At 40.1% G+C, this 23158-nt stretch overlaps 1 protein-coding gene across 1 annotated transcript in view; it reads left to right on the top strand.

The window, feature by feature from the left end:
- gstcd (glutathione S-transferase, C-terminal domain containing) overlaps positions 1-19630 on the top strand; it is a 43258-nt gene extending 23628 nt beyond the window's left edge. Inside the window, exons 6-12 of the mRNA XM_035175702.2 lie at positions 4548-4663; positions 4987-5031; positions 5373-5501; positions 11480-11613; positions 13816-13846; positions 17161-17230; positions 19254-19630. Of these exons, the coding sequence (XP_035031593.1) occupies positions 4548-4663; positions 4987-5031; positions 5373-5501; positions 11480-11613; positions 13816-13846; positions 17161-17230; positions 19254-19444 (716 nt within the window). The 3' untranslated portion in view covers positions 19445-19630. The remainder of the gene's footprint in view (positions 1-4547; positions 4664-4986; positions 5032-5372; positions 5502-11479; positions 11614-13815; positions 13847-17160; positions 17231-19253) is intronic.
- The last annotated feature ends 3528 nt before the right edge of the window (positions 19631-23158 follow it).

Here is a 23158-nt window from a genome sequence, read left to right on the forward strand (position 1 = left end):
CAACCCACAGCACGTGTCGGCAGAATAATGCTGAGAGGTCAAGGAAACAAAAATCACGTTTTCCACTGCAAAGGAAGACTTGAATTGCTGCTGGTCATTGTGTACGATCGAAATAAATGTCTTCCTCCACTACACTGAGCAAATGTATAAATCCAAAGTATATTGTGCTATGTTGTATGAATCTTAGACTTCATGTGAGTATTTGTCGGTATCTACAGTACAAAAAAGTCAACGCGAGTCTTAATTTTTTTTTTTTTTAACAAGAAATACTTGGGTCAGCTTTCCCAACTTGTTTCCTTTGTTCCAGGTTTTGTTCAGAAATAAGAGTTTTAAAACCAGACACAAAAAGGCAGACAGCTGCACTGCGATCAAGAAAATTACATGCAATTGTAGAAAATTGGTGAAATTTGCCTTGAAGTTTATCATAATTTCACCATGTTTTCTTACTATGGATTTTTTGTTTGTTCGTACCTTTAGAAAATACAGTGCCATTATACAATCACAGTTGGCTCAACATTGTTCTTTCCTTTGCCTCTGTTCCCATTGCTTAACACAAGCAAAGGATTGTATTCCATGATGCCAGCTTTCAGTTTGAAAGGAGTCTTTGAATCCAGTTTTAAAGTCTTTCATTTCCTGGAACGTGGACTCATAGCTTTTGATGTCTTAATTTTGCACTCCTCCAAAGATGATTCATGCATTTTTATTTGCCTGCAAACAAACTAAATGCTACAATAAAAGACGAAGCCTGACTAATTGCTGAAATAATGGAGCTCATCCTCAGTTGTGTGCACACAGTTTGAGAGCTTATTTAATGTCCACCTGTCAACAACTCCTCATGAAAGTACAAAAGAAATCACCGTGCAGATTGGCCTCTCGCTCCGTGAATTACATGGTTTGTGATTGTTTTTCTCTTGTGAGTTGTGGTTGGGATAAAGTCCTCCATGTCAGAATTGTGGTGATATGCTCTAATTTCCCAAGCTTCACTCTGATGCAGTTGCTGTAGTCATTGCAATTGAGGCAGTGTTTGCTATCATATATCATATTCCTAAGCCAGCAACTCTGGTATCACATTGTCATTTAATGGTTTCTTCGAGCCCTGCAACACTAACTATCTTTCCTCCATTACATTGTATTAAATTTATCTCGTACTCAAAGGGTAGCAATGTTGATTGGGCTAACTGCTAATAGTCACAAAGTAGGCTCATGTACAGTACACATCGTACAACGCAGGCCAATGATGGCCCATCTTTCCATCCAACAGAGTAGCTGTCCTTAGCTACACTGGTGGAAAATCAGATACTTTTTCCAGTTCTTAGTACAGTACCATGGAATCCAGGACACCATGTGAGATATTTTAGCCTCCACTGTATTCCTCAGGTTCCTCTAAGTTTGTTGTGTCTTGAAAGCTTCTGAAAGGTCTATCTGCCTGCACTTACAGCGGAGAAGCTAAACAGCAGCATTACCGAGTGGACTCATCACCACTGCATGCACGGCAAAGGGCAGGGCGATGGCATGCACCGGCTCTGGAACTAAACACATCACATCCGCAGATCAAACTAAGAGGTGAATTAGTTTGAAAAAATTAGGACCCAAATTTCTAAGTGCTTGAAAAAAAAACATAACCCAGAGTTCCTAAAATCCAATATTTGACTAGCGTGTAATTACTGAGATTTTTTACTGGAACTTACACTGATCATTGATTTTTAGCAAGTGTCAGCCAGTGGAGATCAACATATTAATTGAGGATTAAATATTTAAGAACCACAGAGTTTATCCACACTTCCAGCTGTGTTAGGGAAAAACCAGAGGACTAAATAAACCCTTAAATGAAGTCGAGAGGGAAATTGTCTTAGAGGATTGATGTTATTTGTTTTGATAGTGATGATGTTAAAACTACAAACCTAATTTGGAGATATTGATCCTCTACCCTTTTCTACCTATATAAAAACATAAGCTTAGTCAAAAGAAAATAAATAAAATGATGCTCTTTAAATTCATATGATATTGTAAGGAAGTCCAGTTTGCTTTATAGGTTAACGACTTTAAATTAAAAAAAGAAACATTATGAAACAAGTTCTTTGTAGTAATCTCACAATGAGTTTCCACTGTTTTTCTTTTCACATCTTGTGGCTTTTTGACCTCTACTCTATTTGACATATACTCTAATATAATGTTCATGTGAAATTGTGTGAATTTGACGCAATTACAGTGACCCAGGGCGTGAACTTAAAAGACCTCTCTCAGACTTGCTCTTTTCCTTGAACCCACATTCAAGAAATGAGACAGAAAACAAAGGGAGAGGCGGCAAGTGGTGAGCTCTTCTATTGCCACCCACTCAGTTCTACGTAGTTTATGGCTTTGACCTTAAGCAGTGTATGAACTCTCATCAAACACACACACATACACGGACTGTAAAAGCAATTTGTACAAGCAACACACACCTTTTGAACTTCAGTTTTGTTTTGTTAGAACTTATGTAACTGACCTCAGTTCTTTGTTTCTCGGCAACGCTGTGTCTGATACATTTGTCGAACTATATGTAAACACCTTTGTGCGACCTCACAAACTTGCTTCCCTCCGCAAACAGGATGTGTGCATCCTCACTCACAACTACATCAACAGCAATTCAACGTGTATAGTTTGAAAAACAATATCCTTGTTTAAACTCTAAGTTCGAGGCAAAACCTTCTACTCTTGCAGTGGCTAGAATTTGTATTTTTACCAATGGATCACATGAATGCTTAAAAGAACCTGAACCCTAAGAAGTGCATATAGAACTGTGCAGTTCCCCTCACCACCTGGCATAGCATCATTCCCAGCTAATGATTTCAGCAAGAATGATATAGAAACACTACATGCCCAGTACCCAATAACAGACAGTGCACCGAGTGTAGATTTTAGCCAGACATTTTCCTCAGGAGTTGGTAGAGACCAAAACAGAGCTAAAAGTAGTGAATATTGCAGTTATATCAATCAGGTTGCCCAAAACAATGTTGTTCTGTATCATAAAACGTGCATAAAGATGGATGACTTGACTGCTCACAAAAAGTGAAGCTAAGTGACTCAATCGCCCCTGGTGGCTGGATGCAGCGTAGGTCATAAATTCGGTCTCCTCCATGTTAATGGATAGGACATGAGTCAGACAAAAAAAGTCAAAGTACATGTTAAATTAATCTTTCTCAATGATGGTTTCTTTTCATTTTAGTTCATATACACTGTATGTCCACATGCTTTTTCTGTAAGTTTAGTTTTAATTAATTATTTGATGCTGTAAAAACGGGGTGAAACGTCGTGGTTGACAGCTCAGACTGACTCACAGTTGGTTGAGTGCAGACTCTGGGTCCAAATGCACAAGAAGGCGAGTTTTATATGTGGGATATTTAAGCTGCATTTCTGCATTGTGTGAGGAAGTGGAGACACATTGTCCATCTTTGTATAAATTCTGTGCTCTCTATCTATTTAAAGCAGTGTCCACAGCCCCCAACTATTTAATTATTGTTAAAATGTTCTATAGCCATTGTGTCCTGTGTGGATAAGGTACTGTGTTTATTTTGGGGGTTTTATAATTCCATAATAATATTCCATTTCTGCCTTGTTGAATTGTGTCACCCACTGCCTTGGAATTAGCGATTAACAATCTTAATGTGCTCAGATGCATCAAAAGGAGTCCACTCTGAGGCTTCTGCAGAGCTGTGGATATGTAGAAGTGCTGCACCCGTGTGATTTACTCATCCAAATGAAGACCAGAGTCCTGTCACTACCTTCCTGCAATTTCTCTATATTTAAATCCATTTCACTTCAATTGGCATCAGCTCAGCTCCTTCAGGCTCTCCAGTATGAGAGCCTGAAGGAAATTTCCTGTTTGTGTAGCCAGATTGAAAAGTCTCCTCTGACATCGCTCCTCCCCAGTTGTCATATGCAATGCAAGGTGAGCCAGAAAGTATATTATTCCAGTTGTGTGAATGTGAGGGTGTGACTCAGAGTAAATTAACCACTCATCACTCTTGACTTATGGACCAGAGATGGTTTCCGCACACCCTGTCAACAGCTCACTACCGACGTGGCATGCCGGAAGATGGGAGACGGACGTGCAGGAGACAGAAATCTGCTTTGAGTTAATGGGCTACATAGTGCTCGCACAGCAGCAGAAGGTTGTGCTGCAAACAAGGGGGGCACACGATTTTGGCTTGGAAGTCTTGCTGTTGTTGATATTGAAAGATTGTTTGAACTCTCTAGTCGTCAATTGGCTGGAATCATGCTGATGAGAGAGTTTAGAGCCTTTTCATCTGTGTGCTTTTCCCATTACCTGAAATGTTTGGTTGTAAATCACGATTTGAGCAGTTGCCAGGGGCGGAGGGAAGGAATTCATTAGAGTAATGAAAAGTATTATGACATAATTTCATTGCTTAAGTAAAATAACATGCATGTTTGACAGCTTAGAGATTTGTTCTTCCCTTAATTGAGTTTTCAAGGCAATTGCCTGTAAAAACCTGTTGCATTTCTACCTCATGCTCAGACTCAATGAGGAAGGTGTGTTTCTTTTGCAGGTAAAATGTCAAACATCCGCGCCGTCAGGAAGAGGCAACAGCTGAATAACTTGGTCGCCATGGTTACGGAGATGGCCAGGCCAGGACACACCATTGTGGATTTCTGCAGTGGAACGGTAAATGTGCTCATCCATCAGTCCAGCTTTGCATCTATATTTATCAGAGCATCTGACCTTGGGTACATTAGACTACTGCCGCTTTAGGAAGAACTAGTTATCTTACTGTTCCTCCTACCTCACACTTTTAAAACCTATTTTTGGCTTGTGCACACAGGCAGACTGGTAATTACACTCATGAAAAAGCACACCCGGAGCAGGGGAGCTGTTTAGCATGGTTAATACATATGAATAAAAATGGTTGATACTGTTTAACGTGTCTGTTGGATGTGTCCTTCCTTCCTGTTGTTAATTGTTTTGCTCTTCTTTGTGCTGCCTCTCAGGGCCATGTAGGGATCGTTCTGGCTCACACTCTTCCAGATTGCCAGGTAATGTCTGTGTTTAGTGTGTTTGTGTGTTTGTGTGTGTGTGTATTTTTGCGTTTGTGCAAATTATTGTTAAGTGCAGTGTTTAATTGTTAAGACTAAAAGATGAACAGTTAAACCAACAGATCAACTGATAATAAAGTTATTATTTCAATCATTAAATAGGCCTTTTGTAATCTCACGATAATCAACGACTTGGAGCTGTTATTTCCTCCATAGGTCCAATGGTTGTTGGTTTGAACATTGTTATATGTTGCCATACATTTTGACTTTATTATTGCTCGATTCTTTAGAAAAAGCAGGAATCACATGTAACTCTGTGACTTTTTTCTGTCTTTATCTAGGTCATCCTCATAGAGAACAAAGAAGAGTCCTTGGTCAGGGCCCAGTGTCGCGGTGCAGAGCTCGGGCTGAAAAACATCGGCTTCATTCAGGCTAATTTGGATTACTTCACTGGACCTTTTCAAATTGGGGTGAGTAAGTGAGGAAAGGTGCCTTGTGACTCTGTTTCCAGCTTTTGTTTGATGATTCATAGTGTGTAGATAATATGGTAACTATTATAGAACTGACTGTTATAGAATTTACTTGTTTGAATAACTGATGCTCAAGTAGTCATAGAGTACCTAAAATCAAACAGATGTTGGAATTACCTGTAGTCATAATGTTATTTGGACTATACAATATTTTGTTTGTGTAATTGCTATAATACAGAAGTCATAGTTTAGCAACATTTATTGCAGTAGTTTAATTTGATTTGCATTTTCTGCTATTTTCAAACTCCACACACTTTAATTAAATCAAATTACCTTTTCCACTTTGAAACCTTTCCTGTTAACACAACAATTTTAAATAAGGGGAAATATAATTAGTAAGGCTTGATAGGCAAAGTCATCTGTACATGGAAATGCAAAGAATTTGATTCCAAGACCATTCAAATTCATTGCACAGCATCTAATCAGATCATACATTATTCATAATATTATTGAGAGAAATCTAGCAGTCCCCACAATGAGAATGCAGTAGTTGACAGTGTAGAGAAGTACATGTTTAAAAAGGAAGAAAACCTCGAACAGAACCAGTCTCAGGGTGGGTGGTCATCTGCCTTGACTTGTTGTTATGACAATAATAATAAGGTTTATTATAAATGTAATATATTATTAATTAACAGCGCCAATTAATACTAGTAGAAATTATAATGTCAACAATACCATTAACAATTATAAGGTAGTTGATTGGCAGGGATAGATCTGGATCCTGAAGCTCTGGAGTCAGGAACACCTGCAGAATGAGGACGAGGAGAAAGGGAGGACACACGGTGAAAGCACAAACTGTGGGAGAGTGAAAACAAAAAGTTAATGACATGCAGTTATGTGACATGGAGAGAGAAAGAGAAGCTCAGTGCATCAGGGGAATATGGGTCTATGAGCTCATTAATATCTGATGGAGCTTGGTCATTCAGGCCTTAGTAGAGGCCAAGGTAAAGCCTCCAAGGTAACTAAACGATCAGATGATGTTTGTTTTTTAACTTTTATGTCTTTAACACATTCCTGAAGTCTGACTACCTGATTAGTTTCATCCAGCTTCAGAGATAAATACAGCTGTGTGTCATCTGCGTAGCATTGGAATGTGAGTTGTGATTTATACGATGCTATTGGATAACATTGCCTAAAGGAAGCATAAATAAAGTGAAAGGTATCAGTCCCAGCACATAATCAGACTAGTGTTGGCCCACTACCTTCTTATTGAGGTAGATTACAAAGAACTGTTTTATAAGCAATTTCGAGACATTGACCTTTTTTTTCGCAGCGAGGCACAACACAACATCAATGATAATAATTAAGCCAATAATCCAGTGCTTACTGTTTCTGATGTTAAATTGAAACTGCGAAACTTTGATTATCACCGCATAAACAATGTGATATCCTGCTTTGTCCTATCACAACTTTGTTGCAAAGTGTCTGAACATTGTTTTTCCAGCCTTAACATATATTACGTGAACAGAGAACAGTTCACGTGGAGAGACGTGTCATTCTTTCAAACTGTTCCAGGAACTGAAAATGTCAACATGCAATTCTTTTCAGAGAAGCTAAGATGGCTTTTTATTTCCTGACGTGGAGTTTTTAAACAAAAGCCGTTTAGCAATGTATTTCAGTCAAGAAATGTCCAGTTAGTCACTGTTCACTCTTTAATAATTGGAAAGTGAAAAGCTAGTGTTAACCAGACAGTACCCAAAGGTATTCATGAGAAATATTAGTTTACTGTAAAAAATCTGCAGTCCAAAGATGCTTTTGGTTTTGCTTTCCCAAGATCTTATTAAAGGCCTAAGGAAAGTGTAATCTTTGGAAAGGGTTTGTAATAAAAATAAAAGTGGTCGCCAGCCAATATCAAGTTCAAGTTTAATGCTTCCATGTCACTCTTTTACTGCCTAATTCATCACAGATTTTTTTTACACCTACATCTCTGCCAAGACGCCAGTTGTGCCTGTTTGTGTTAAGCACAACGCTCCAGCTCTGCGAATGTGTTTAATTCTGCAGAGCTACCTGCGACAACAGAATAAATATTTCAGTAGCTTTCAAAACACACTTCAAACTCTTTGCTTAATGGGGCTAAAACAAACTCAAATTCAGCTTTGAGTAGCACTCTCCAACGGCAAGTCGAAAAAACCCTCGCTGGTCTTATTTAAAACGCCCACCTTCATCAACGCAGCTCTTGACTTCTCAAACAGATAATGACTATCAATTTAGAGCAAATAGGTCCTTAACTGTGGTTGTTTATGGGCTGTTTGAAGCTCGCTCCAGCGCACAAAGACAAGTCGTTAGGATTCAAAGTGAAATTCTCTATCCCTCAGTAGAGAATCTCTGAATTCCTGTTCTCCCACACAGGCATTTTGCTTTCCCCATCATATCTCTATCATCACTCATGATCGCTTTCATTATTTATGTCTCTCAGGTCAGTGTCTTCTACCCAAACATGCTGGGGAGATCCGTCTTCCTCATGTGTGTCGTAGCCCAGTTCCAGAGAAGCCAGATGTTCCAGTAGCCTTATTTTAACTCTCTCAGGAACAAACAGGAATATTTTTGAACCTGCTGTAATTAGAAATCGCTATTGTTCCAGCGTCTTCACTCCGCTGAGACCTGTTCCACTTGGCAAGAAACAAACAGCACAGATTATTCTTCTACACATTATGTGGGTGCTAATGCGCGCACAACGATTTTGTTGCACACGAATGTTAATATTTATGTTTGAAGCAGGTGCTTATGTTTCCTCCGCGTGAGATTCACAAATCAGCATTTATGCAGCCTCATCAAGATTCCTCCTACATGATACAGATATTTCTACCTGAAGAACCAGTTTTAATCCTCTTATGTATTATACATGCTCCCATTTTTAGTCACATGCATTTAATCAGGCTAATTAAGTTGTGGGGCGTCTCATTCTTTGTTGTCTGTAGTTGCCCATGTATTAGACTGGTATCAGGACCCGTCTGTACTTTTAACAGTTTTATTTTTCTCCAAACACTGAGTAAACAGGCCAAAGAGGCAGGAAATGTTTGATTTAATTGGATCCTGGTCTGTTATTGGTTCTGCTTGAGGGTTGTTTGTGATTGATTCTCTTAGTTGGCTTCTTAATGTTGTGGGAAGGAAATTGTACTTTCTGGTGTTGCTTTGAGCCATAAGTAGAAATGGGTATTGATCAATTCCAATAAGACTTTCTTTATAAGGTGTAATTCGAGTTCAGAGTTAAGGAGTTTTATTTCTTTCTTACTTCTTTTTGAGACTTTAACACTGAATCTGTTTATGTCCAGTAGCAGCTTTTGGATATATACACATATTTTTGATTTATGGTTTGGTTATGTCAAATTTCTTTAAAAAAAATCAGTGCAACAAACAAAACTACATTTTCAAAACACAACACAGCAAAGATATGGCACCAAATCTTTAAAACGATTGCATCCCTCTCTCCTGCAACAGTATGGTGCTAGTGCGATAGTGATTAAGTAGAGCATTAGTAAGCTGTATTGCAGGAACTAGTTCTGTCTCAGGTGCACATATAGGACAGCAGAGGGATTTAATTACTTGAATTAGAGTGAATAATGAAGCCTCATTATTCCTCTGATGTGATTAGAGAGTGATGCAGATTAAAGCAGCTTTTCTGTTCCTCAAAGGACAAATTAATAATAATTAACGGATGGATAGTCATCTTTGAGTTAATCTGCAGTTAAATGTTCGTGCAGGAGTAAATCCTAGCAGGTTCTGTAAGAAAACACTAAAAATAGGCCTGGCACACGTTGTCATCTTCAAATATGAATTTCATATTTAGTAAAATGCAAAGAAATATTGGGTTGAGGCAATGCATTATCTATAACGCTTCAATCAGAGAAAATAAAACATCCTCAGAGGGACAATGCCTACCCTGAATGCTCCCTGCATATACTGTACTCCAAACTGGCACTGCTAACCTTTTTATATTGTAATAATACCATTTCATGATAACGTCATTTATACCATATCCAGGCGATTTAATGGTTCATCTATATAAACTGTAGGTGGCATCTCTAATCTTATTGGTTGCAAAAGGTAATGCAGCACTATGCTATATGATATTATTCCCCCGAATTCATAGTGGCATCAAGTGGCAGTAAGTTACCCAGAAACCTGTGTTTTTGAAATATGCATGATGTCATTCTTGAGTTCATTACAACTTCACTGGCTATATAGCGTGTAATGGGGAATAATTTTCTGATAAATAAAAGCTTCTAGATCGATTCTAGACCTTGACCTATTATTTCCTGATGTATCTTAGAAAATGTGTTTTAGTTGACCCAGGCCTTAACCTTTGACGGACTGAAAGTTAATCATCTGGAGGGATATATACGCCCACGCTACCAAGCTTGTAGAAAATCTGCTCATGCATTGAGATATTTTTTTCCGCGCACGTACACAGACGAGGGTGAAAATAATAAAGCAGAATGCACGGACGAGCAGGGTGAACATTCTTAACGAGGATTCTGTCCACATCAAGAATTGGAAAAAACATAATTAGTTCTTACAGCATATAGGAATGTGTTTTATTGTTGTTGTTAGCGTTGGTCTAGCTTGAGCGGCTTTGTGTCTGTGTTAAATCCAGGCTAAAGGTTATACAGTGTAATTAGGATTTACCATGGCATGACTAATATGCAACATTAAGTAGCTGGGTGATAGTGTTACTCTGTTAATTATTTTTGCTTTAGATGTGTGGGAAGTCACATCATGCAATCTTTGATAGGGCTCCTCCTCCTAATCAGCAGTCTGATACACGCTGGTGAAAGAAAATACAGCTTTTCCCTGATGTCGTGAATAAATGCGTGAGAGAAAATTAGGTGTTGAATAGATGCAAGGCCATGCAGGTAATTGATGCTAATTTCAAAATTTCCCCTCTCTGGTTGTTATTTCATGTGCAGACTCACCGTGTTTAACTCGATTTTTAAATAAATGCCCATCTCTCTGAAGAAGAATAAATCATTGATCGCTTATGAACAGTCACAGAGCAGACGCATCATATTTCCACGTGGAGCTCTTCACACCGATGAAAAAGATTAATTTCCGAGTGTGGGTTGTGAAATTGCACGTATACAAGACAGCAGGTTTTTTAGTTTATACCTTTGGTTTTGCGTGTACTTGAGAGCTTGAGGAAGAGCTAATTTAAATCAGAGAAATGTGACCCCCCCCCCGCCCCTCGTTATGAGTGGGTTTGGCCATGTTCAGAGTGTCTGTATCTCCACTAATCTCTGGAGCTGCAGCCAATCTTGGCTTAGTCCTGTCCTAACCGGCTCTGAACTTCTGCTCCGTGGCACTGCTGTCAAGGCAACATGCGGTGCTTTCAGACTCCCAGACGCCACCATGACAACTTCTTGGAAGAGGAGAATAGAGCTGCTACTCGAGTTAATTCCAGTGAGACTGGGTATCTATTGTTCCATCAGACGGGTGATGATGCATTTTGTTTGTGTGATAATATACACTTGAGAGGTAGTCATCTATTCTACCACTGTACTTTGTTAGAGTTGTAAGGTATTTTTGTAGATTTACTATGGGGAGAGGGACGGGTGAAAACCGAAACGCGATAATATTCAGTCTTTTATTCCTCCATCCAATATATAAGCACGTCATTACTAATGCATAGGTAGGTGTTCATCAGCACGGTTTACCCACTCAATGGGAATTCGTGCCTCCGCGCCTGAAGCACTAATAAATTTAGTTTGCTCTAACTCCCCGAGTCCACACCTTTTGCGAGTATAGATGTATTTAATAGCAGCAGCCATTATGAAGTAATCAATTGGATTGAGTGCTTGTTTTATGCCGCTCTGAGTTTCGGCCTTTCTGTTGAATGAAGTTGCTTTTCAAGGAAGCACAGATTTTATAATTGAAAGTCGTTTTCTCTCTCTCTATCTCTCTCTCTGCCTGTTTCCCTTCAGGTGGCCCTCCATGCATGTGGCGTTGCAACGGACATGGTGATGGAGCATTGTATCCAGGCAGCAGCCACGTTTGTCATCAGTCCCTGTTGCTATGGCTTCATTCAGAACGCGGTCAAGTTCACTTTCCCCAAGAGGTTTGTAGCTACACGCCGCACTTCGGTCCAGTGTCACCTCTCCAGGTTTCTGCCTTTAAAAAAAAAAGAAGAAAAAAGAAGGATGTTTCTGACCTTGTTGTTTTCTTGTTAGATCACTGTGCCTCTCCCCCCTCCTCTACTGTCTCTGAGGGATTCTTCCACTTTCTCTTTAGCGCTCTAACATTTTCACACTCATTCACACTCTTTCACTCGCACATACAGACAATCTGTACCTCTACTACTTTTCATCGCCATTGACGTGGCGATGTGAGGCAGCGGCATCACATTGCCTCCAATGGTGAGGCAACACAGAATAGGGTTCTCACATGGATATTAGAGAATGACAGGGAAATCCAGTTTAAGGTGCGGACGAGAAAAGCTGCTCTTATCAGAATTAGATTATCACACAGTATTAGTGAGAATTAACCATTCAATCTTTCATCTCTGCCAATTCTGTAAGCTTAAATATGCTGCTGTTTGAATAGAGATGGACGGAAGAAACAACAGCAGCGAGGTAAAGTGGAAAGAGAGGGTGTTTTTAAATGGTGTTGACCCTGTCGCTATAGCAGCACTCAGCACTGTAATGGCTTCAGAACCGACGCAAGGCAGTTTGTCGCTAAAACAACATTGGGAAACGAAGGACGACCAGACAAAGCTGTTGTGTAGGATTGCTGTTGTAGCAACTGAGAGACTGTGATCACAAGCAAGCGAAGGGGGAGATGCGTGTAATTGTTGGGCTGATTATAGCGACAGTTGAGGCTTTAGGACTGACAGGTCTGTTTTTATTTTGGGTGAGAACATCACTCAGTGTGTGGTGGTTAAGGATTCTACAAATGTTCTTTCCAAATCAGTCGCTACCTCTTTATGGTTATTTTTATCTCAACATCACAGTCACATTCCTCACTGCTGGTGTTGTTTAATGGATAAAGATCTAATTTAAAGCTTTTTGCACAGCTGCATACGCTCTATCATGGAATTCAAAGTTACAGCTTCACATAGACCTGTGGATATTGAGAAAAACCGTTGCGCAACCAAGTATTATCTGCCAGTGAAATTTGAATAACAAGTAGCACTTGTAGCATGTATAATGTGGTATATGCCAATGGCAGTAGTAATGTACATGATGGGGTGAAGCAGTGGCATATTCTTTAGAGATGCCGTATTTTCAGGGACTCCTTTCTATCGATCATATAAAATTTTATTTGTATAGCCTGTATTCACAAATCACCATTTGCCTGATTGGCCCTAACAAGCTGCAACATCATCTGTCCAACTTCAACTAGAGCGAGGAACGTAGAAAAAAATAAACGTAGCGTGTAATAGAGCCCATCAACAAAAAAACTGTGCCTTGGGGAGGACCCTCAAGATGTAGTGATAATATTCAGGAGTTTTCACCAACTTAGTTTCTTCTCTCCTCACTTTTGCCAACTTGACACTTCACCTCTCCTGACACCTCATAAAATATTTATTAACGACAAAATAAAAAAAGTTGTGTTTCTGCAGGGCAGTGTGTGCGAGGGGCCTACACACCTGACCGTGTCAATCTCCATCTCGCTACTTTTAGTGTTTTCCCCTCAGGTCATGTTCCAGGTACTGGTGTGGATTTTCTGCAGGTGTAGACATTCCTGGGAGTTCACAGGTTTTTTACGAGCTGTGAACTGCCCTCTTCATTAAGGCTCCAACAGTTCCAGTTGAACTTAAGACGCCTCTCCATGTGATCTGACCGACCTCTGACCCTCCTCATGTTGATTTTTAATCAGCTCTGACAATGATCTGACTTTGTTTAACCACCACAAGCAAACAAACTTTGTTCTCATGCTAATGCAGGAGCCTTGTTTTTATAGAAGCTCATGTTTCCCAGAGAGACTGTGTTTTATTAGGTAGACGTGCAGGCTGTTTTTGTGTGGAGCCTTTGGTTTTACTGTATGCTATATGTATGCATGGGCTATATATGCATATGTACACACACACCACACACAAACACACACACACACAGTAGGGTGGGGTTTAAATATACAAGACTAGATAACTGGTTTTAATGTTGTGGTTCATCTGTATATTGTCCTAGTTTGTTTTTTTTGTAGATTTTCTTTAAAAATGTAATTGTAAACATATGACATAGAGGTGTATAGTATACATTTTCCTCCTACCCGCTGTACATTTAACATGAAAAAATCTGCTCTTTTTTTTCTGTTTTTACAGCAAAAGGTTCAAAGAAACTCTGACTTATAAGGTAGGCTTTTAAATGGGATTAAATCCCTCTGTTGCATGTATTATTCATTTGCACTGAGGCAAAATATCAAGTGCAGAATATTCAATTACAGCAAGTTTTTACAAGGATTGTGTTTAAGATTCCGTGCACCTGGCACACACACCGAAAGACGCTCTTGGCCTTTGTGGGACATGACTGTTTAAAACCTGGTATTCATTATCCTACGTACTTTGCTACAACACAGTGAGACACGTTTTTTACTTCTCGCTAATTGCATTTTCATGGAAATGCCTGTGCATTAACAGAGGTCTAATTGAATCAGAGGCATATGGTTTAAAAGTGAATCGTTTCACACGTCCAGACCTGAGAGCAGTGACCCAGAGAGAGGTGGAATGTTTTGTCCCAGCACGATTGTCAACACGCAGCAAACACACCAGCCACACAAGAAACAGACAAATGTTCAGACAACCGAGAAACACACACCTGGTTGCACCAGATTATTGTTTATCCATCTCTAGGTAAAGTCTAACTACTAGCATTTTATTTTTTAGGTAAATAAGTGACATGTGAATTGGTTGCTTGAAAAACATCCGTTGTGCAACTACAGTATGTAAACAGGAGGTTTATCTAGCACCAAAATTGCAACATAAAACTAAAAATCGCAGAGTAAGGGCTGTATAGATATAATTATTCTCTATAAACAGATTTTGCATGTGAATATGCAGAATCTGTAGGTAAGGGACAGGATTCTGGTTCTGGTTTGTGTTTGTAGTTTGACCAATCACTTTGAGCAGGTTTTGGTTGGCCGCAGGTTAACAGTTTGTGTTAAGACCCAAATGCATCGGCTAATGGATTTTAAATTTATCTGCATTCAGATGCAGATAGCTGGTAATGGTGATTAGCCAAAATGTTGTCTGGACCAAGAACACAAACAAAATGTATCACTGCTTGTATTTTTGTGTGGAGAAACGTCACTTGTCTGGACTTTAAACAGTGTAAGGCAATAAAGGCGGAGTCTTGGCCCGGATATCTGCCATCTACACCAGAAGCCCAAAAATATTGGCTGCTTCCCCCTGAGGCTAATTCGACGTTAGGCGATGGGCTCTGAGATTGTAATATAATAAAACTGCAGCCCTTTGTAAAAGAAGGTTTCACTGTTTGTTTTATACTTGCACACTTGGTGAAAAATTGTGCTTCTGAAATAGGAAATACAAAACCTCTACTGCAGCCTTTGTTTAGCTAATTTAATTAGAAGTTGGCATTACATTTTCTAATTTGAGTTCGGCCTGTGCTGGTTATTTTTGTTTAATATGGTGTAAAATCTCCCCAGTTACACCAATATAATTGTAATTTAATCTACATTTAGATTATGAATCAGATTATCCTTAACTCAGGAAGAGCTGGTGCAATCAATTTAGTTTGTGCCAGCTGGGGTTTGGATTCACCATAAATCTAAAAACCATTAAAATGTAGTTCACATGAAATAATTTTTTGCTTGGCATGAATAAGATTTTCTATTGCTCTACTTGTTTTTTTTTAAATTTATTTAAATTTCATTTCATTTTATGGCAAAGTAATCAAAAATTAATGAGATCTCCGGGCCCATCGCTGTCTCGGGAACAAAGATTCCCCCGGCAGTTACAAGAGGCCGGCTCACACCCTTCAGTTTCCAATCCCGTATCGCTCAGCAGCACAGACAAAGCTCTGTGCTGGGGGAGTGCCCATCCCATGATGATGTATGGGACCTGTCACTGCGCCTGGGGAGAATTTCTGCAAAAAAGGTTGCTGCAGGTCTCCGCCATAGCAGCCCTCAGGAGTTGACATGTCCCAACATCAGACCACCTCGAACCTTTATTTTCTTTGGTGCTCTTGAAGAAACACATTCTTACAGATTGATTCTTGAGAGCCATGTAAGATTTCATATTATTTACAAGACACTAGTAAATTGCTGTGTTCTGTGATTCTGAGCCGTGTTTGTCCAAAAGCCCAGAGAGGAAAAAGGAATCACAATTGCAATATTTTCTTTTTGGAAATAAGAAGCTAAACATGTTGTTGCTGCACAGCAGGGAAAAAAAATCAATGTTCTGATTAAACCAGCAAACGTATTACCTGCCATTTTAAACCTGAACTCCAAATCTCCTCTGCCTGCACTTATGGTTTTGCTTTCATCAACCATGTTTGATAGATTCCCTTCGTTTGGCTTCAATACAACGAATCCCACTGTTTCCTCGTGTCTCTGCTTCCAAACCCCAGCTGGCACTTGTAGATATAAAAGCGCCATCGCATTGTTTTATTGCAGGACCATAGCTGTCCTTCCCCAACTACAGTAGTTAAACAGAATGACAGCACTTTGACAAATGGTGTATCGCCGGTATAAAGGGCTAATGGTGTGAAACATCGGTGCTCAGCTCTAAGTTTAAGCACCTGCTCTGTGGCCTTGCATTCAGCGTCAACCCCGCAGAGTGAGGGATAGAATCAATTAAAGTGGAAGCAGGTTAGTAATGACTAACCGCTCTCATGAGTCACTTGTTCCATGAACCGTAGCGAGGTAAAAAACAGGAGTGAAAAAAATTGATAGAACTAAATAAACAGGGTAAATAGCCAAGGTCTGACCATTCTGCAGAGTTTACAGGGAAGACTTTATGAAAAGAATCTTAGAATCATTTAATCACAAAAAGTTTACGGAGGGAATTAGTCTTTTATTCATTTTTGGATTTACATCTTACATCAGCGAAACGGGTCTAATCTCCTCTGAACTGATCAACTGAGGATGTTATACAATGAAAATAACTGATTCCAGTCAAGAGTTTGCTAGTATTAGCATCCCATAATTATCACACTGAATATGCCAACATGCTGTTTTTACATAGAGTAAAATCTACCCATAGACTTTACATCAAGATGGACAACGTGCCGTCACTTCCTCCCATTGTACATAAATGAGGCCAAACATATCCCAGGTATGGGTGCTGCCATCTTGCGCTTTTGACAGTCCCCACAGTAGTGACAATGGAGCGGAGCCGCAGTATCGAGGTCCAGTCACTACACGACCAATCACAACACACACACACACACACACACACACACACACACACACACACACACACCGTCCACAGCTGCAAGCAGAATGAGAATACGTAGGAAAATGATGGATGAGCAGATTGGTAAAATGCATGCATGCCTCTATGTGCATGCATAAAAGTGCAAGTATTATTTATCCCTGATAGACTTGATTGATGATTTTGCTGATTTCGCATTGACCGGATCAACATGTGTTACTGTTACCATCAATTTCATCTGTATAAACTGTTCCTGTGCGTGTTGTCTTGTTTCAGGAGCACATGATCCTTTGCCGCTTTGCAGACCAAACTGCTGGCCAGCTCCCTCCTGACCGACGAAACATAGGTACTATTTTTAACCCCCTTTCTTTTACATATCTGGTGATAGAAATCGGAGCCTCATTGATAAAGATGCATTGTTCTTCAGCTGTTGTTATGAAATCAGTTACTTGTTTCTAGAATGACAGAATTTTTGTGATGGTGCTACCCCAGCGTCATAACACCAGTTGTGGTTCTGTCAGTCAAGCGGCCCAGTGTAATGTCACATTTTGACATGTGGCTCCGATTTGCTGTTTTTGGTCCAATCTTTCAAAGTTACTGAGGACTTGATTTGCAAGATTCTTAAGCCTCATCCCCACAAATACATTATTGTTTAAAAAAAACAGCAGTAATAATACCTGTCCATACTAACGCAACTAAAAACACATATCACATGGACATTCACGTACACTGGGCATGTGTTGTACAGATTGAAACAACAATGATAAGACAAGGAACTTCTTTTCTTGGACAACAGTGATCTATTTTACAACTAAAACGTAGTGTTGTGAATGTAGCTTCACACTGTCACCTGATCTCACTTCTCTACGTTTGCAATTGATCTAGACTTTGGAGAAGTGTGACAAATGTTAATGCAGGGATTTGTGCAGCGGGACCAAACAGCTGCGGTGAACAGCTGCCACATCAGTTTTGTCGGAGTCAGATGGGAAGTGTTTTGTTTGAAACCTTCGGGCTTGAGCTGAAACGTCACTGTTCAGTGTTTCACTACATTGAGGACCCTCCTCACCCTGATAGCTCTCCATTGCCCTGTCACTCTGAAGCCTTTTCATATGTACCTGACATCACCCGTCACAGCAGCTCCTGCTCTTTATCAGTTAGCGGGGCTCAACCTCTCTCACAAATATTTTTCTAACCGTGTTTGATCTCATCTCTCTGCGGAGCGCGTCAGTGACTGTGACCGTCTGGCAGCATCGCAGATTACTGTGTCTGCCACCTGCTACATAACTGCTTAACTGAAGTCTGCTTTTAAAGAAGATCCTTAGAGAACAGCATGATATTCAGAGAGAGGAACATATGAATGAATGGGAGATAAAGGAAGCATGCACATATACATACATTTTTTTTATTTAATTTACCAAGCAAGCCAAAATGGCTTCTTTCCCCCAACACTTTAACTCTACTGGAGACAGCTTGTCTCATAGGTGTTCAGCTGCGTTCAAATCGGATGTCCGCAGAGGCGACAGCATCCGATTCTCGTCATTTTCATACTCGTCGACTCTTTCGGTGAACCCCCCCCCCCGTGTCCCGAGGATGAGGACATTGTCTTCCTCAAAGAGACGTCTCACATCAGGACAGCAGCGTCTCAAGGACAACGTCACTTATATCTTTTCCTCTTGGCATTTAGAGTCAAAATTGAGTTAAGCTGGACCCGCCCTGCATTTTTTTTAACTGTTGCAAAGCCTGGCACGATTCAATGTGTAATTTAATCGCACAGTGCACATGTATGGCAGTATCTGCAAACCTAATGCTGGTTAATTCCCGTTTTCTTACCAATATGTATCTACAGTTATTATCCAATTCAAATTGAACAATAAAGTTTACAGTTCAATTATAATAGTTCCTTTTAAATAATAACAAATTTGTTGAGCACAAACATGTTATAGTGTTTATTATCTTCAACATGTTGAAAACATCTGAACAAAATTTCTAAATTGGAAAGTCCTGAAATAATCAGTGGATTAATGGATTAGTTCATTGACAAAAATGTATCTGTAGCTATTCTCAATCAATAGGTGAATAATTAGGGTTAGGGTTACCCTAACCCTAACAAGCATTATTCTACTCCACTGTGAGGACTGCTTTTTTTTTTTAATCCTGTATATTATTGTATATTTAACATGTTTGGTTTTCAACATCACGTTGCACTCTAGAAAATCTCTGATGTTTTAGGACGATTATTAATAATAAAAACTAGAACTTAGATCAAACTGCACTAAATTCCTCATAATTATAGATGTATAATAGAAATTGTGGAAATCTTAAATTTGTATGTGATGAAAAGCTGTATGTTTCTGTATCGATCTCCACAGGTAAACAGTGTATGGGCCTGGTCGACTTGGACCGGTCGTGGGCAGCAGAGACCCACGGGTACTTGGTGCGGGTGATGACCATGGAGCCTGAAAGCTGTTCACCGAAGAACAACATGCTGGTGGGGGAGCCGCCGCAGAAGAGCGGACTGGAAGTCAGTGCGAGCCAACTGGAAGCACTGGTGCATAACTAGGACTGAAAGCAGCGGTGTACAGCAGAGCATCGTCTGCATGGTCAGGGTTCGATCAGGTCCCCAGTGTCTGTGCTGAAAATACGACTATTTTGTATCCAACCTCCACATTTTATTTTTATTCACTTTTAACAAACATCCCGTTTTTGTAAGTAATGGCCTCAGAAAATAAAAAGAGATGTCTGCTTATTTTTTCTGTCCTGAAAAGTCAACCTCCACAATTTCTGTCAGCCTCGAGGGTAAAAGCACCGTTGCCATGATTTTGGACTTGATAAACACCTCAGAGAACAATCCTGCTTCTTAGTTTCGGATCCAGTATTTTTCAACCTGGTGTATTTCCCGTAAACAAGACTCAGAAGACAATACGACTGCAGGGGAGGTTCGTTCACAAATGGAAACAAACCGATGTGGGTGGATGAATATGCAGAGTTCTTTGACCTGGATGTAGGTCCTTATAAGTCAGCATGTGATCCTGCGTACACCGTGACTCGGTCAGACACAGAGTAAAATCATTTATTCAGAAAGCTGAAGGAGACTTGCGCTGATTTCCCAGAAATAACCTCAGTCCACATCCCCCGAATCTCCAACGCAGGTTGCGAGTCACCACAGCCCATAGAGCCACATTAACGGGGAACATATCAAGTTGAAAAATATTGGAATTATCCTTCAAATGTGCTCAATTATAAACTGTGATCAAGCTGTCAGGGTAAACAGTAGCCGTGACAATTACACGCCCACATCGTGAATTAAGTACACCATCCTTCCACATGCTGTTTCTGCGAATAGTCTGTCTGCAGCCCTCTGTGATGGATCCCAGCAGTCAGCTCTCTGTCGCCTCTTATTAACAGAAGAAAGAGAAACTCGGTGCTATAAAACTCATCTGCACTTAGATGAGAGGGGAATTATCATTATCTACCTTTCCTGTGTGTGTTTGTGAGAAACTGAGTGGGAGGAACCGGATTTAAACTCGTATCACATCAGGTGAAATTTAGCATTTGTCAGGGTTCTACAGAGAAACTGATTATTCCTCATAAAGAATGGATGTGAGTATGGTATGCATCCAGTAATACATTCAGCAACAATGAATATTTGATGATGCCGGCGAAAAGGTCAGGGTGCTTGATTAGATGCGCAGTGTTCAGAGCCGAGTAGCTAGAAATCACACAATATGCTCCTCATTTCCAATCCTGTGCACGGTGGACGCACGATAGCCTGAGAGCTTTCATTCTCGTGGCTGAAACCGTTCATCTGTGTCTCTGAAAAAAAGAAAATCCTCTGTGTTCAGCTTTGACAGTGCGTTGCAGCTTCTTGAGAAAACTGAGCAGGTAGCTGGAGCGCCGGTTTTTCCCGCTCGCACTGTGAAGGGATAGACGAGAGAGTTGCACTCGTCTCCAGCTTTGGGCTCATCTGAATTCAGTCAGCAGAGTCAATCTATCCTGAGGTGAATGGCCACAGACACAGCTCCTTCCAACGACTGGAATTGTTTCCAAAGAAGAGGATGTCTGACTGCCTGTTTTCTCGCTGGTGGCTCTGCACAAGTGGATATTTCAGCAGTGCAAATAGGCGTAAAGGAGGGGAGAGGGAGTTGGTGGCACCATGTAGAGCTGACATTAGAGAGGAGAATATTGAGGTGCATTTAACCTGAACACCCGGGGCCAGACAGTGACGTCACAAATGACATGATACCTGATTTTTACATGTAAATAGGCTGTTTATTTACTAATGATCAGCTTCATGAAGCTTCTATGAGCAGAATGCATTGTTACCTCAACCAAGAAGGTTGTTCTCATCTGTGTTTGTTTGTTTTTTAAGCAAACCTTTTGTGGAGGCGTGGGACTTTACCCAACAAAGAACCCATTCATTTTGAATCCACTTTGTATTGTTCTCAATATCGAGAGTATATGAAGATGAGCAATGTTTAATTTCCCACTGAGTTGCCTGGACCAGGATATACTCCATCTTTTGTTGCCAAAGGTCGGCCAGGTTACGATTTTTACCTCAATGGAGGACTTTTGCCAGCTGTGTGCTAGAAATTCCACATGCACCTCCACATATGTATGCAGCCCGATCGAGAGAGGGTGGGCAGCGGAATCAAAACTGGTTGAAATCAACGAGAAGACAATTATCCGATAGATAGACTATATTGAAAATGTATGGAAATGAGCCTGAATACACTGCGGAGGAAGAGGGATCAGCGTATCGTCGTGGATACAGATGAGGGGGCGGATCCAGGAAAGGAGAATAATTCATGGATCTTGTTGGAAGAAATCCGTCATGTTTAGGGGACTGATATTTATGAATGTGTGCAATTTGGTGCAGATCCAGATAAAAATCCACATCTAGTGAATTTAAATGTGGTTTCATAAGGGGACTGTTGGGCCTTGGTGGCACTTTGTGCTTTACTGAGAACCATTCTAGCTCATGGTGTAATCAACTGATTGGCCTTTAAGGTTTCAAGTTACCAACCAGTGAGCTGAACCTGAAACATATGTTTTCTTTGGATGTCATTTAACCAGCGGTTGTGTAATTGTTGATAAAATAATCGTGACTTAAAACTTGGACTAACGCTATAACGTTTCTCGCACTCTTCGTCATTTGAGGAGTTTTTCCAAAGCAGCTCTGAACTCCACAATCTGCTGCAGCACAGAACATCTACCAGGAAATAACGCCGCTTTCATTGTTTAATTAACTTCACTTTTTAATTGTGATTAAAAATCTGCTCTGCTTGATGTTCTGCTCGACAGTTTTCAGCTTCATTACCCTGGTTGGTGTTTATGGCCGTTTGCGTGCAGCAGCTCGTCGCGGTGCATCTAAGGTCCCTCTCTGCTGATTTGAAATTCTCCCTTTTTGACAATCTGTAATAATCAGTTTATTTTTCCTGGCTTGTTTTAACAGGCGCTGGTATAAAGGACAAGTTGAGATGAAATGGCTCCAAGCTGCCCTTCCAATTATCTAAAATATCACGCTGGCTCTTTCATTATTTCCATTTAACATGCATTATCACCGCTGTGTTTCAATTGACTTGCATTCATTAATTTTCCAAATAAACAATGTTGAGAATAATTATGGGATCCCAGAATAACAACAATCATTATGCACACACTTCCTCTCCGGTTGCCTACAGCAGGTCCCAGCTGCTCTTGTTTTGCGCCCCCTAATAATCTTGTAATCTGTTCCCTGACGCTTCTCATCTTTCTTGCCACATCACACGTCACCTTTATATAACCCTTTATATAAGATTACCACGCTTTTGTTCAAATGTTTCCATTTATTTCACGCTTTTGTTTTCTGTGGCTCATGTTCCCTCCGGAGGTCATTGGCCAATTAATTCATTTTTACCTGGGTTTAAATTGCGCTACTCTTTCAAGGACTCCCAGTAGAAATCAACAGTTGCTTTGAATTCTAAATAAAATAACTTTATTTCACCTTTAAACCTCAGCAGACTAAAAAACAAGTTGGCCGAGTGAGATAAATGGATTGAATGTAAGCGAGGCTAATGTATTTTTGTGTTTTGGGTGAACGGACTCTTTAAACTTTTATCAGACTTCAGCTTTCAACAACATATGAATATTGTCGGTAATGAGGCGTGATTCTGTTGATCTGCAGAACCCATAACTCATTTTGAAAAGCGATAAGTCATCACTGGAATCACGTTGTTACTGTTCCGTCTCGGTGACAATAATGTGATTAATGGTGTAATTATACCCAACCTGCGTT

Source organism: Hippoglossus stenolepis, chromosome 2, assembly GCF_022539355.2.
Source record: "Hippoglossus stenolepis isolate QCI-W04-F060 chromosome 2, HSTE1.2, whole genome shotgun sequence".
Classification (NCBI taxonomy): Eukaryota; Metazoa; Chordata; class Actinopteri; order Pleuronectiformes; family Pleuronectidae; genus Hippoglossus; species Hippoglossus stenolepis.